This window comes from Erithacus rubecula (genome assembly GCF_903797595.1).
Source record: "Erithacus rubecula genome assembly, chromosome: 1".
In the NCBI taxonomy this organism is placed as follows: Eukaryota; Metazoa; Chordata; class Aves; order Passeriformes; family Muscicapidae; genus Erithacus; species Erithacus rubecula.
Genome location: NC_136658.1, coordinates 86802970 through 86816964, shown reverse-complemented (window position 1 = coordinate 86816964; position 13995 = coordinate 86802970). Strand labels below are relative to the sequence as shown.

Sequence of the window (13995 nt, the reverse complement as noted above, 5' to 3'; positions counted from 1 at the left end):
CCTTCTCCATTCCCTGCAAAAGAAAATTCACTTCTGGTTTATGCCATTTCAAAGCCCCTAATATCTGATTTTGAACTCAGCCCCTGCCACACACACAGGCCTGTGCTTGGGACAAGAGGAAGGTGCTGGTTAGCAGGATCTGTCTCTATCTGTTCTGTCCAGGCACCAGGGGAGGAGAAGAAATTGGGGTAGTTTTGGAGGGGCAGGGCCAAGGAAGGAATGAAGGCAAAATTTGTGCCAGCCTTGCCTGCAGAGCCTGGGGAGACTCCCAGCAGCCCTGCCCTGCAACACCCACATGCAGGGAGCCAGGAAAGTGCCCCACTCTCCTCCTTGCTGGCCCCAGGCAGCTGCAGGTGGCCCATGCACATGTGGCTGCATTGGGGGCTCACAGGGTTTTCAGCTCTGAAGGAACACAACAGAAAACAACAGCTCTCCTTCACAGCAGGAATTGCTTAGGCAGGAGAAACATGCAGGGAAAATGAATTGCTGGACAGCTCAATTAAGAGAGCATCATTCATCTTTGGGAACCCAGTGGGTAAAACCAATTCTGATTTTTCTCCTTTAGGCTGCCATGGCCTCCTGGCTCTTGATTTACATCAACTGTGTCAGGTCCCAACATAAGAGCTGATCAGGCCTTTAATAAACACTTGGTCTTTTCCAGCCCAGGAAGATGGGTCCTGCCTCCCCATGAGGATTTTCATACCATTCTCCTCTTAATGAGACTGATACTATCTGCCTAGGTTTGCCAGTATCTTCATCCCTTCTCCTGTAGCCACAACTTCTGAACAAAGCAAAAGCATTTGCTTTTGGTGAGACTATCTTTGGTTAGAAAAAAATCATCTCTTTGGTGAGACTCAATGCTAAGTCTTCTCAGAGGGCTCTACAAACTATTCCCAAATGAGGGCTTTTTGTTTACTGTTCCCTCTTCCTACATCTTTGACAGAAATTATACCAAGGTGACCTGTTCAAAATGAAAAATAATAACAATATTCAAACAAAGGAGATTCAGGCCCAGGTCTCTAGTGGGAAAACTAGCCTGCCTTTGAGCCTCTCACAGTCTTCACCATGCCATCTCAAGGCAGCAAAGGGCTGGTGGGGAGGCTGCCAGAGCAGCTATCACATGTTCTCTGGTGGTAAAGCCCCCCAAGTGTCTTGTCCTCATCTTGTCAGCTGTGCTGATGCAGGTGTTTATGAGAGTGCTGTAAACCTGGTTAGGTAGATGGTCCAGGTTTTTCCAAAATCTCCTGAGAACTCCCAATGATTTCATTGACTCAGTTTCATCAGTGCTATTAATGGGCTGCAGGACCTCAGCCAGGGCAGCAGAATCTCTGTTTGGGGCCTTTCCACAAGAGGAGACATGCCATGGAGCTGTTCTCACAGCACTGTGGCACAGCAGGAGGCAAAGCATTTGCATCTCCAGACACCACAGATGAGGCTGTCTATTTTTAAAGATGCTTTTCTCAGCTCTCCAGTGATCCTCTGTAGTCATGGGCTGTCATGGCTGCCAAAAAGATAGCTTCTATGGACAATGAGGAGTAGGAATTCTAGCAGAAAAACTTGCCAAAGAAAGCAAAACACAAGGCATTTCAGGGTAACCCTCTCTTTTTTTTCTTTTCTTTTTTTTTTTTTCTTTTTTCTGTTCACTGTTTGTATTTTCAAGTATTTCTTTCTCCATCTTAATTTAATAAAATTAATTTCTTGTATTTCCATCACCAGATTTCTCTACACAAGAATGATAACTACATTTTAGTTTTCATCCCCAGAGAAATAAACGGCTGCATTTATACAAAGTGTCTTTCTTAGACAATTAAATTTACAAATTCATGCATTTGGTTCATGATGGCAATCCTGTGCAGTGCTGTCATCTCTATCAAAACTTACTCATTTGCTTGTAAGAGTCCATATCAATGTAGCACTGTTGTTATGGCCTCATGTAAACAATAAAAAGTGTACTTCCTTTTGACAGCTTTAGGATAGAACAGTGCAACTGTGACAGAGGTTAAAGATGGTGAATGAATTTAGTAAAGTAAGTCAGACACCACACAGACCCCACCCTTGTAGAGAGAATTTGTTCTCAGCACTAACCAGACCAATGTCATCTAGGCCATGCTTTTGGTTAAGATTCAGCACAGCAACATTTACAAACTAATAAAAAGCCAATTTATGTTTTCACCATTTCAACCTTCCCTACATCTTACCCAAGCTGCTGGTTAGCCTTTTGTTTAACCAAGACTTCCACATCAGTTTTGCAGTTTTTGCAGTTATTATTTAAGCCTGCTAACACCAGAAAACTTTGTGGTTGAAAGTAACAGCTTTGCATAAAATCAGTAAACCCAATGATGTTAAATTTTCAGGTAAATTAGAGTGGCCCAAATAGAGTAGCAGAAGAAAATTAAGGATTGAAATGGAAAGGCAAGTGTAATTTGTTCACAAATTAGGAGGGCTAGATTCTATCCTCCTAGTTTAATCCTCTAGATTAATCTCCTAGGATGCTGTTTTATTTTAAGAATCCAGAACAACTGATTCATGATGACTCCTTACAATCTTTTCTTTCACAGATCATATCCAGAATCTTATCCATAAAGGAATACAGTGCTTCTGTCCTAAAACTTCCCCCGTTCCTCAGTACCCACTTGAGCTTTTAATAATTTATTTACCATTTAATGACAGCAGCCCAAGGGCCAGAAGGAAATGCTGTCTTCAATCAGCCCTGCTAGCCCAGCTGCAATGCATCCAGAGAAGGTTGCTTGTGGGAAGATGCTGCTCTTGATCTCCAAGCACCACCCACTGTCAGTCCTCACACCACACTCCTCCTGCAGCTTTCATTTCCTGGACCTAATAATGGGGCTGGCAGGATTCACACATTCTGCTATCCAGGTGAGCTTTAAAAAAGTGAAACAGCACAGAGTATTGCAGAAAGTGCATGGGAATCACATGAAGTTCATGTGCCTCAGATAGGTGTGTCACACAGCCTTACCTATCTGGGTCCTGTCACCACATCCTTCCTGCCCCAGCACATTGCTTCAGCAAGGGAGAAAACAGGTACAGGGAACTTCTTTAGCAGTAGAAGTCCCAGGAGAGAACAGCCCAGCTTCTAACCTTTTTCTATCAAAAATAATTTTGTTGCTTTTCAGCCTCAGACAGAAGAGAACTGACCTGACTTGCTTATTTATCCCTATATATTTTTTTTCTTTTTTTCTATTTTCTTCATTCCAGACACAAGGGATGCTGTCCCAAGGTTCCCAATCAAGCTATTTTTCTTGTGGGCAGCATTTCTGAGTGCTACTGAAGATAGCATCAGAAACATATGCTGCAGACAGACAGGAGATAGAGGCTAAACAAGGAAGAGGAAGCCCAGTTCTAATACAACCCCCTCACCAAACACACAGTGCTACGCTGTAGGAAAAGAAGATTTCAAAGATTTCCTATTGACTTAAGCTAAGATATATTGTTAACACTGGATGAGACTGAGTGAAAAAGAGAGAGAGAGAGCTGGAAATGGTGTTACAGTCATTTTGCATTTAACTCACTTCTTACAAATCCTGTGTCAGTTTCCTACCTCATTTTATGTAAGATTTTGTTTTCAAAACAAGGTTTACGGTTCCTCAGCAAAACCCCACATTTACACAATTGTGGTTAAGTTCACCTTCACCAGGACACTGGTGCTGTGTCTTCCCCCATCAGTTTGGTTTTTGCTCCTGGATGTGGTTTATCTGTTAAACCACTGCTGTCACCCAGCTCGAGCGCCTGCAGCAGCTCGTCCCCAAGCACACGCCTGGGCTCTGCTGAGGGACACCCAGTGCAGCACTGCATAAACTGAGTGAACACAGCCTGAAAACTCCTCAGCAGCTTTCCATCCTTGCCCAGCCTCCCTGGAAACACTCTCCAAGAGAACCAGTGTGTCACACCTCTCAGAGCCAGACTCTGTGCACTATTATCCAGAGAGGACTGGTAAGCTCCAGGAGTATGACTAGCACAGACCTCAGCAAGCCCAAGGTTTTGTCACAGAACAGGTTCTAATCAGAAGGGTGGTGTTTCCATAGGTCTGTGAGCCAAACCAGAGGCAGGCAGGGTGCTGTGGGCTCAGCTTGTTCCTCCTGTCCTTCCAAATGGTCTCAGCTCACTTATTGTGCAGCAACACAAGGAACCAGTTCAAGATGCTGGCCTAGCTGGCAAGCTTTCTTTGCTAAGGTAGTTTATGGCTGGCTCAGATGCCCAGTCAGAGTCCCATGGGAGCAATGCTGACAAGAAAAGGGGTGGGTGGGAATGGAAAGAGGAGCAAGGATGGAACTTGGCAGGCTACACTCACAAGGATTTCCATCCATGACCCCACTCTGAGCAGATGCTGAGCCAAGAAATATGCTGGTAGCCATTGTGAATTTAAAAAGACTCCAAACGTGGACACAGTTTTCAGAAATAAACCATTTCTTTTAATTGGCAATAGAACACACATTACAGGTCATTAGTATTTTATAAACAATATTAAGTTACAAATACATGTTAAAAATTGCAGTTCGTGGCAGCTAAAAGCTTGGAGTCCTAAATGCATCTTTGCAATGCTTCATTACTTCCCTTTCCCCAGTCTGCTGGGTGAAGATGAATAAAAGATCATTTATCATCTACTAGAAGGTGGTCTACTATATATTAAAACAAAACCAAAACTTAGTTTCTAAGAACATCACTAACAAACAGAGGCATTCAAAGTACTTTAGCCATCTTAAATCATATCAGATGCAATGAGGACACAGTTAAGAATTATTCTTTAACACTTGAAGCAAAGACACAGACATCTTCACATTAAACTGAACAATGCTTTCTGATTCAACTCAGTTTAAAACTTGTACTAGCTTCTACCCCACAGAGGCCTAAAGTCCATCATGCAGGCTTCCAAGCCATCAAAGCTAGATGTTTGTATATCAGACCCTTACACAGAGAAAAATTATGGTGTACAACTAAACAGCATACATCAATATGCATTGAATATTTAGAAGATCTTTATTCTTCTCCTTTTGTTGGTATTAGTGAGATACACAGCTCATCCCATTTTTACTACACTCATAGCATTAACAAGTTATCATTATGCATGTTAATATACTAAATATCACTTAACAAGTCTCTTTGAAAAAGTATTTAAAAACATTTTTGGAAAAGTAGAAATCTATTTTCCAGAAAAGCAATGGTACTAGGATAGCATGGACTCCAGTGCATAAACATCCTTTCAGAGAAAACCCATCTTGACAGCTTCTGTGCCTGGGAATCAGCATGTCTCAGCTGCCAGATTCATATTCTATTTGTCCTCTTCACTGTGGTGACAAAAGGTGATCAAAATCAGCTCACCTTGCCTTTCAGCTGGCAGACTTTCAAAGATTACCATTTACTGGACTGTGTAAGATACACGTAGCTTTGACATGAGTTCATTTCTTACTTGTATTTATGAGAGCCAGTTTTATCCATACTGCTGAGATTGCATCTTCAAATCCAAAGTCTGCTGAATGTGCCTGGAGAAATGACTTCGTATCTCAAAAATATCAAGAGTACCATTCAGATTTGAATTTCTATTAAAAACTGTGCACAGTTAGCAAAAATTACACTGCTGTAAAAACAAAAGGCCTGCTCCTTGGCCTGCTCAGAATACAAGCTACAATGTAGATGATTACACCAGAGGGATTTTTCTCTGCTTCTTTTCTAAATGCAGGCATTAAAAGTGTTACTAAGCTTTTCCTAAGACAGCATGTAAGGGGTGTGGCATAATATACATTAATCAGGAACAAAAAACAGTAACAAACAACCATTCTAGAAAATGCTGCCTATTAGCAGTATGCTTGGTTTCCAAAACACAAGGAATTGCATGGGAGTTGTCAAGATGAAGTCCACACACCTCGATCATTGAACTGATCACTAGATTCCAAGAAACCAAAGCAAATTTAAAAATACACATGACAACTGCCTAGAAGGCAGGGTTTTATCATCTGTCAATAACCAGATGAATAAAGTGCATAGCAACTATCATAACAGTTTCTTGAAAAGAGAATACGTTTACCAAGTCTCAAAGTTTGTAAGCTTGACACTTATCCATACATTTTGCTACATGTGTGGCTTCCCTTTTGTTTTGCTATTTAGCATCACTAATCAACCCTTCAGCACTGTCCTGTGATTTCCTTTGCACTTCATATGGAATGTGCTGAGATCTCTGACTGTTGCCTGATGTATGTCTGGAAGCTCTTGTCACCAATGGGATGCTCTCTAAAAGAAAAGAAAAAACCAGTATTATACAGAGAGCTTTCTGTCAGGACATGAAAATATCAGAACAGAAAGTGGAACACACAAGAACTTTTTCCCTAAATTTGATTTTCGAAGTTGCAATTGTAATGTTAATACTGCATTTTACTTGAGCTAGAACTGACTGAATAGATCCTCTTTTTTGTCAGCCATATGCAGGATACTTTATGTGTACACAAAATACAGTCATGTGGCTGTGTCAGCCACTTTTTGTTTTTAAACCAACACTCCAAGATAAGCTGGTAAACACATGTATCTTCTGCTATTAACTGCTCAGCTCACCAGCATGGGTTAAAAATTTAAAACCAACAGTGTAACAAACCCACATTTAAATTTTATGAATGAAACTGTATTAAAAACTAGTATTAAAAATTTTCTTTCAGTGCTTTAAAATACTGTGTTTAAATACTAAGTCACAGTGCTACTCTGTATGTATTTGCAGGATCTTTTTAGGACAAAATATGGTGAAAGCCAGAGTATAAGCAAGGGAAATACCATCTTCCAGGACCATTCCCCTGCTTGTACAAGCCATTGTACTTACTGGCTTCCATACTTTGTCTTCTTAAATTTATCCCTCTTATACTGAGCATGCTCCTGCTCTAAAGTTCCAACACCTTCAATAATCAGCTTTAGTGTTTTATATGTCTCCTTAGGGTCATCAATGATGAATGTAGAATACTCTTCCTCTTCAGGCCCATCATACACAGATTTGCTCCCACAGGCCTCTGGAGAAAAAAAAATAAAGTATAGGAATAGATATCAGGCAGAGGGAAAAAGCAAGACAAGCAGACTAAAAACACTCAGTCTGGGGTTCATACAGTTTCTTGGTTTGCTTCTGTATGACCACCACGGAACTGTGGCTGACATCAGCAGAAGTAGTTCCCTGCCCTTTAGCTGGGCTGTTGGGAGGCACAGAGGCTGTCCATGCCTGTTCCCTCCTCCTCCTCTCATACAGAAAGGGCAGCAAGCCTGGCAGCTGCTCCTGGCTTGGTGGGAAGCTGTCCTTTGCTGCATAGGCAATGCTTTAATCTCAAATGCCATTACCTGCACCCCATGCACACATTCTGGAAACTCTTACACAGGCCTGTCTCTGCCAATGTGCTGCAGGGTTGGCCTGCACAAAGTCAAGTATTCACCTGTTGGGACAGGTTCCATCCCCAGGCAGCAAGTACAGGCTGAACTTGAAAACATTATAGGCTGAATTGTTTTACCACATTACCCCTACAGATTCACACCATAAGCATAAGCAGAATATGCCATAAACATTGCCTGGCTGCCTGTTTAATGACATATCCAAAGGGGCAAGTTTTACCTCTGTACCTTCTGATCTTACCAGGGAGTCTCCCTAAGAGATCTGGACACTGACTACACAGGACCATCCACAATATATTTCCCATGTCATCTATTCCTGCACTGCAGCAGGGCACATTAGAAGGGGAAATAAGGGGAAAGAGTACTTTACTTTGTCTCTCCTTCAAGCTTTACTGCTGTCCCAGGCTCAGCTTTCAAATTCCCTTCCCCTGGCTGCAGTGTCTGTGCCAGACCTGAGTCCTTTTCCCCAACACTGAAACTCGATGCTGGCTCTGGCAGCGAGGATTGGGAACAGGGGAAAGCTGGGCACCAGTTCAGACAGCTCGGAAGTGGTCAGGATCTTGAGTTTGCAATTGCACAGCAGCCAGGAACAGATTAAAGTGCTTTCCAGTCTGTGTGTTTGACACCACTGGCTTATCTCATATTATAAAATAAAGTCCTATTTAAAGATCAGTGCCACAGTGAAGGCTTCCCTGCCACTCCCTGTGCTAAACTGGGATTTCAAGTCTGGCACTGTGTACACCGGATACTTCTCTTGGCATGCCTACTAGTACCAACTTCCTCTGCTGTCTCTTCTTTCTTTTATCCTTTCCATCACATCTCTGCTTCCCTCAGCTCCTGAAAGTTTCCCAGCCAAAACCCCACTTTTCAGCATGTCACAGGCATCCACAGGTCATCCTTGATGGGTAATTCCAAAAGAGCCTTTCCAAAGATACCATTTGTATCCAGCCTGTTCTTAGGATCTGAATCAGGGAATGTGCATGCACATGACTTCTGGTAAGACAAAACCATATTCCACTGAAACCTCAACTTTGCTGGTGCTTCTTGTCAGGATCAGTAAACCTCTGGTTCAGTGCTGGCTCTGATTTGTCAATTCAGAGCATCCAAGCAATGCTCTGTGTCTGCTATTTTAGGATGATGTGGTTAAGACTATATTTCAAACAACTGTTATTACGCAAAGAACCTTTTACAGACCATGAGACTGCACCAAAAATAATGCACATAACTGCCTGAAGACAGCAGAAGGGGAAACAAATAGAATAAAGGCCACTATGTTCTAGGATGTGATTTGCAAGGCCAGTTGAACCAGAACATGCAACTTTTCACAGGTATTTTTGCCTTGCTAAGTGAATTGGAGATGCAATGATCTTTAATCCTCACCTTGCATCTTCTCCAATTTTGGCATATACAGGTTGAAAAGAGAGTAGATGCGCTCAGTTTCTCTATCTCCATCTATATCCAGTTGTATATTTGCTGGCAGGCCTCTGTAAGGCATCAGGAAGAGAGGTAAAAGTTATATGCTAAGCAGTATATTATGGCACATAAAGCACTTAACAAAAAAACAAGGTAAAAGTGAGTTCTCATGAAAGCCAGCAGACTGTGGGTAACAGATCAAAACCTTCCATTTCTTCCCAAAAGAAGACAAGTTCAAACTTCTTTATGCCTCTATTTATCCAGCACCCTTCCACTGACTTGAAAGAGAACACTGTATCAGTATCCAGACATTGTGGTGAATTAATCAGCTACAACCAGATGGAGGAGCCAAAGCATTGAACTTCCAACTAGCCAGGTCTTATATTCTGAGTCTAATTACCACTACAGTCTTACTTCTCTCAGTTTAGATGAAAATTGCTTTCTACAAATCAGACAGTACATCTTCGTTTAAGAGAGAACATGAGTAGTCCCTGAAAAGATCAGTTTAGAATTAAATCTATCAGCAGATGAATGCTTCAGGAGTTTACAAACAGGATATTGAAGGTTTTTTTGACATTTTTATTAATGACAGATGATCAAAACTAAAGTCAAATCCACCATCTCTAATCCTAAAAGGTCAACATTTTGATCAAGACATGCAGAATCAGGAATACCAACAGATGGCCTTTGAACAGCTGTACACCGTGGTTAACTGTGCACCTGCAAGTCACCCTGCAGAGACACATACCCATGGCAGTAGCTGCACCCATTGGAACCTTACCCTGTGCAGGGTGTGCAGCCAGGGGTGTTATCTGCAGTAGCCTTACAGCAAAGCCAGTGGCCATTGAGATAGGCTGAGGGATGGTAGACTGTGAGCCGCTTCTTGTTGCACTGGCTGACTTTGGTGAGGATATCAATCCAGTCCTTGGCCTCCACACAATTGTTTGCTTGGATGTACAGGACTCTCCTTTCAGGCTGGATCACCTGGAACATCTGCAAGTAAAGCACAGAACAAAGCACCAGAATGAGACAGCAAACCTAAGACTAGACTCAGAGTGAAGATTTATTGCAGGAAAAACACAATATACTAAAAGAATGGACCAGTAAATCCATTTCAAGACAAAACCAAGCAGAAAATGTGCCCTTAAAAGAACAAGACCTTTCACCTGGTAAAAGGAATAAGATATCATTCCTGTAGATGATTTACAAATAGCTAATATCAACTTGCTGCTTGGGCCTCAACAAGATTTGCTGTCAGCCTCAGGGGAGCAATTTTAGTAATGCTGCAACTCCAAGTTTTGGAAGGCTGACAGAGGAACCCAGTGCTGGCCTGAAAGGAAACACTCATCAACAGGAGGCAGAAAAGAGAAAAACAAGAGTTTGGATCCAGCCTTAGTGACAGTTTTGCTTTAATACTGCCCTTTCTCTAGTCCTTTTAGTACCTGTTCCAGCATGACCCTTGCCTTTTAGTAACTTCCATGCTTCTTCTATAGCTGTTATTAGAAGATCACACAAATACTGTTTCTCTTTGACTGACATCAGATGGGTTATATAATTACACATTAATTCTGTTTTACAGCTTAACCACTGAAAATCTAAACTAAAGTTCTCCTACCTGTTCCAAACAGCCTGCAACTTAAAAAGGCATTTCTTTTCCTCCTCTTGAGGAAGGAAATTTCTGATGCATAGCCTTATTGCTTGATTACACTCATCACACACTGAAGATTACTAAACTCAAATTTAGTGAACCTAGCTGCAAATTTTGGAAAGGTAGATTTCTTTCATTTCCTCTACTTCAGCAAATACTTAATTTTAATTCATTTTCCTCTCCCTTTCAGGTATGCCTAAACTATCTTTCTCCCCTCTACTTCTTCATTTGATGATTCAAATCATTAGACATTACACTGCCCATATCATATGGAAGACAATTTCCCAAACAGCTGGTTTCATTGTGCTATTTTAAGAAGAAAACCAGAGAGGTGCACACACACACACAAGCCCAACAAAAAAATATACAAACAAACCAAACAATAACAACAAATCAGACCCAACAAAACTGCAATTTGCCTTTGTTTGTTACATAGACCTGAAATACCAGCTTGAATTCTGCACCTAGCTGGTTGGGAGAATGTTGCAGACTGGTTCCAAGCACAGTCCTTTCTTCTTTTGTGATGTGCATCATTCCAAATAGCAAAGGGAAAACTCAAACAACCATTTCCCTGGATTTAGTATCCCTATTGGTATCAGACAATAATTAGAAAGGCACAAGACAGCATGGCAATATAGGAACTGTTTGGTATGACCAGTCCAACAGTGCCAACTACACACCAAAAAGTCCTTACAAGAAAACTCTTCAGGGCATAACTGGCAATTGGAGTTTGGGAAACAGGGATGGAAGGAAGAAAAAGGAAAATAGGAGTGTGCAGTCCAACCCTCTATTAACACAGAGATACAGGGAAAAGAATTTTAATGTTTTGCTGGGGTAAATGGAGCATCCTGTATTGCAAAAAAAGGAACAGATTTAAGGAGTATGGCTTTCTGTAAGGGGATACCAACCAAAGTGATCCAACATATGGCAACAGTTACTGCAGAGCCCACAACTGAGCCAAGAATTTCAAGTGGCTGCAAGACCTTTACACTACCAAAACCACCAGTTGCCTCTCAAACAACAGAAGACCAAAGCAGTACTTAAAGCCATCCTCACATTCCCCAAACTGTGCTTAAGAACAACAAAGGCTACTGGCCTTACTGACAGACAGGCAGATTTAACACAAGTGAGAAGGACACACTTGGTACAATTCAGAGCACAGATACACAGAGTATTTAAACAAAATGAAAATTTTCATCACACAAGCACCCATGAGGGAATATCCATTGCAAATACATCTGCTGTGGTGTTCTGAGAATTCTGATCTTGCTGCAGTAATCCATTTATGTAAGGCAAGAAAAACAGGAATATATTAGCACAAGAAGGTGGCAGCAGTATTTTCTACTGTTTATGGAAAGACTGAATCTTACTTTCTGGAATGGATATAGTCACCTTGATTTCCCAGGTAATACTGAATTTAAGCAACCAAAATAGCACAGGGTTTTTGATGTTAACAATATATTTTTCTGATAATGAATCTTCGCAACACAGACATATTTTGGATGCTCAGTCTCCAGCTGATTAGACTCAGCATAAGTTACAGAATTATAGCTCACTCCTCTCTACAGACTCAATCAAGTTTTAGCTCAATCAAGTTAGTTTGCAGAGTGCAGTTGGCAACAGTTCATTGCATGTAATAGCTGCCTTCTGATAGCCTAAATTATTTTGAAGCTTGGTTGGTTTTTGCCTATGTAATAGTTACAACTCTAACAGAGCAAACTACAGTACAATTGAGAAGTGTTCTAGAAGCAGGTGCAACTGAAACTTACTCCATGTTTAGGCAGAGAGAGAGAGATGCTACCAAAATAATACCTAAAACTGGGGAATACTGAAGAGCCTGGAACTGTATATCACTTTTAACAAAGAGTTGTTTGGGGAACCTAATATCCAGGGCAGGATTGAGAACTGCCCTGCATGGTACTCACAAGCAGTGTAGATGGCAGGAAAGACTTACGGGTAGAAAAAGATAAAAGTCACAACCATTTATTTGTATAAGTAAGTCTGCAGTAGATGGATGTGCAGAAGTAGAAAAAAACTGAGCTCTTTTTATGCTTAATTTTAAATTCGATTTTTAAAGGACTGGACTCAGTTTTACAGGCAGAGGTGTAGGACAAAGGCTCCCAACATCACCCAAACTCATCAAGTCTGTTCTTTTACAATACTGAAGTTGGCAGTAGTGTTCCATGCATGAGAAATACAGCTGTATTTTATTCCCTAATGTGGCAATCAAAATAGTAAATCATACTAGCACAGCATAGATGTTGTTTTGGCAGATATCCTAACCCAAATTAAATACAAATACACAAATCCATATATATATATGTACTTTCATGAGCCAATAAAGAAACCTAATAGCTAATAAAGAAGTTGTGATCCTTCCCAGCTATAAGCAGTGAGTTCCTTCCCACCAGAGGCCTGGCAGAAAGGGCAGGGGCTCGATCATCTTACCTGTGTGTGACCTTACAGAGCTGACAGCTGAGCAGCAGCTCAGGACTGACTGTGCTGCAGATCACGAAACCCAAAGACTGCTGACTGGGCTGCTAAGAATCTGAATGGGCTGTACTTTTGGAAACTCCTGCTACTATATACAGAACAAGCAGCTGTGGTTGTACATCTTTCAATAGAAATCCAATCCAGGTTACAAAAGGGAAAAAGGCGATTAGGCCGGTGGATCTGGAGCAGCCTAACAAATACATTAATGAAGATGACCTACTTACATTTTTCATTTTAAAGGATTCCTCCTCTAGTCTTTCCACTGCCAGAATGTTTTCAATTGGAATGCTACACAGAGGGTGATCACCTGCAGAACACACAGACACACAGATAATGAGCCACATACTCACAATTCATATTCAACTTTTGCCCTTTTTCCAAGGGCTGATTCAGTTTCTTTGAAGATCATTTTGACTGCATAAGAAAAGAGGGAAAATCCTTCACTCAGCAGGCATTTGCTAGCATGGTCCTTAAGTATTATTTTAAGTACATTTCTGTTTTCAGCTGCACTACCTGACACTGGCAAACCTCTTAGAAACTGATTACTGCAGCAGGACACAGTATATTTACTGCAAAGGTGATAATGAAATAAATTATTTCTGTCAGCTGAACTGAACTAGTGGTGATGCAAGATCTCAAAGCCAAGTGTGAAATAATGACTGGCATGATCTGAACATACTTCCTTATCTTTCTTCCTCCCTATGTACTTATGTGATGGAAGGAAGTGGTATTTTTTGTGTACTACTGAACAAACAGGAACAATTTGCTAAAAGCAAAATCCTTGCTATTAGACAACATTAAATGAACACATTTTTAAAGTTCAAAGACTGCAGGTGAATCCCTCTCAACTGCATCCAGTTGTGCCAATGCTACAGGATTTATGAGCACATGTTGAGATGCATATGACAGTGTTCAATATAACCCCAAATTCAGTTTGAGGCTTGTAAGATTTATTCCCTAGAACAATCAAAGTAACTGAAACCTACAGATGATATTAACTGATATTAGACAAATATTACCAAATACTTTGCTAACTTACTGGCTATTGTGCTATCCAAGAAGCTTCCCTG

General features: G+C 41.1%; 1 protein-coding gene across 2 annotated transcripts in view; it reads right to left on the bottom strand.

The window, feature by feature from the left end:
- Positions 1-4407: 4407 nt before the first annotated feature.
- The window catches only part of RASA3 (RAS p21 protein activator 3), a 128336-nt gene continuing 118748 nt past the window's right edge, over positions 4408-13995 (bottom strand). For both annotated transcript variants that reach the window (XM_079316762.1, XM_079316763.1), the window contains 5 exons: positions 13150-13232; positions 9566-9777; positions 8752-8855; positions 6821-7004; positions 4408-6243 (listed from right to left, as the gene is read on the bottom strand). In XM_079316762.1, coding sequence (XP_079172888.1) covers positions 6168-6243; positions 6821-7004; positions 8752-8855; positions 9566-9777; positions 13150-13232 — 659 coding nt within the window. In that variant the 3' untranslated portion in view covers positions 4408-6167. The remainder of the gene's footprint in view (positions 6244-6820; positions 7005-8751; positions 8856-9565; positions 9778-13149; positions 13233-13995) is intronic.